A 1,130-nucleotide genomic window follows, 5' to 3' on the forward strand; every position below is an offset into this window, starting at 1 on the left:
TAGTGGCTGCTTTGCGTTCTCTTGTGCCTGAGATCTTTTGCCTTCTCCAAGATCTCTCATGCTTGAATTCAGACCTGGGACTTTTCACTGTGCTATGAATTTTATCAAAGTCCGTTGATGGATCAGATAAAGACTTTTCTAGCATGTACGGTGTGGAGACCAGTCTAGTGCTTTTCTCACCACTCTCCAAAAGGACTTGGCCATTCATTTCCTCCTTGGCAATCCTACTTGCTTGTCTCTTGTGGTATAACGTCTTTGCTGCCTTATATATTTTGTAATAGAGGATCAAAATCAATGTTAATGGGATATAGAAAGCTCCAAATGTTGAGTAAATAGTGGAAATGATGTGGTCGTGTTTGATGATGCACTCATCCTCTTGACTAGTTCCTTGGTGCCTCCAGAATAGAGGAGGCATAGAGATAAAAATAGATATAATCCAAACTATGGTAATCATAATGCCAGCATGCTTGGGAGTCCTTTTCCTGGCATACTCAACAGCATCAGTGATTGCCCTGTACCGATCCAAAGCTATAGCAGAGAGATGCAAGATGGAACATGTACAGCATGTAATGTCAACGCTCAGCCAGATGTCACAGACCACTTGTCCCATAATCCAACTCTCTCTCACAATATACACAATGCTGAAAGGCATCACCAGAATGGCTACAAGGAAATCTGTGACCGCAAGGGAGCAAATTAAGTAGTTGGCTGGGTGATGCAGCTTTCGGGTAACAATAATTGCAGCAATTACAAGTGAGTTAATGGTGGTTGTCATCAGTGCAAGCCCGGAGAGAATGAAGGACACCAGAATTTTGGATGGCATTCTGTTTAACAGTTCTTCTGAGGTCAAGTTTTGATCAGATGAATTCAAGAAATCCATTTTTTTGTTGTTTTAGAAGGTTAATAGAGCTGTTGATATCTGTAACAGAAGAGGGGGAAAACAGTTCAGAGAAGGTTTCAAAGATTTTTCTCTTCCTTGCTGAATACTGTTTGTTCGTTTTTAAGTATACATGTACTCTTTCTCAGAATACTCTATGGATTTAAAAAATGGAGTTGAGCTTGCAATTTTCTTTTTCAATTAATTTAGGAAATCCAAAGGCAACAGTAACAAACAATAACTTTAAAAACGT

At 39.6% G+C, this 1,130-nt stretch overlaps 1 protein-coding gene across 1 annotated transcript in view; it reads right to left on the bottom strand.

Annotated features, from left to right (window-relative positions):
• HTR1F (5-hydroxytryptamine (serotonin) receptor 1F, G protein-coupled) overlaps positions 1 to 880 on the bottom strand; it is a 1,222-nt gene extending 342 nt beyond the window's left edge. The window contains exon 1 of the mRNA XM_010847921.1: positions 10 to 880. Coding sequence (XP_010846223.1) covers positions 10 to 880 — 871 coding nt within the window. The remainder of the gene's footprint in view (positions 1 to 9) is intronic.
• Between the last annotated feature and the right edge of the window lie 250 nt (positions 881 to 1,130).

The sequence above is a fragment of the Bison bison genome, unplaced genomic scaffold (assembly GCF_000754665.1).
Source record: "Bison bison bison isolate TAMUID 2011002044 unplaced genomic scaffold, Bison_UMD1.0 scf7180017864258, whole genome shotgun sequence".
In the NCBI taxonomy this organism is placed as follows: Eukaryota; Metazoa; Chordata; class Mammalia; order Artiodactyla; family Bovidae; genus Bison; species Bison bison.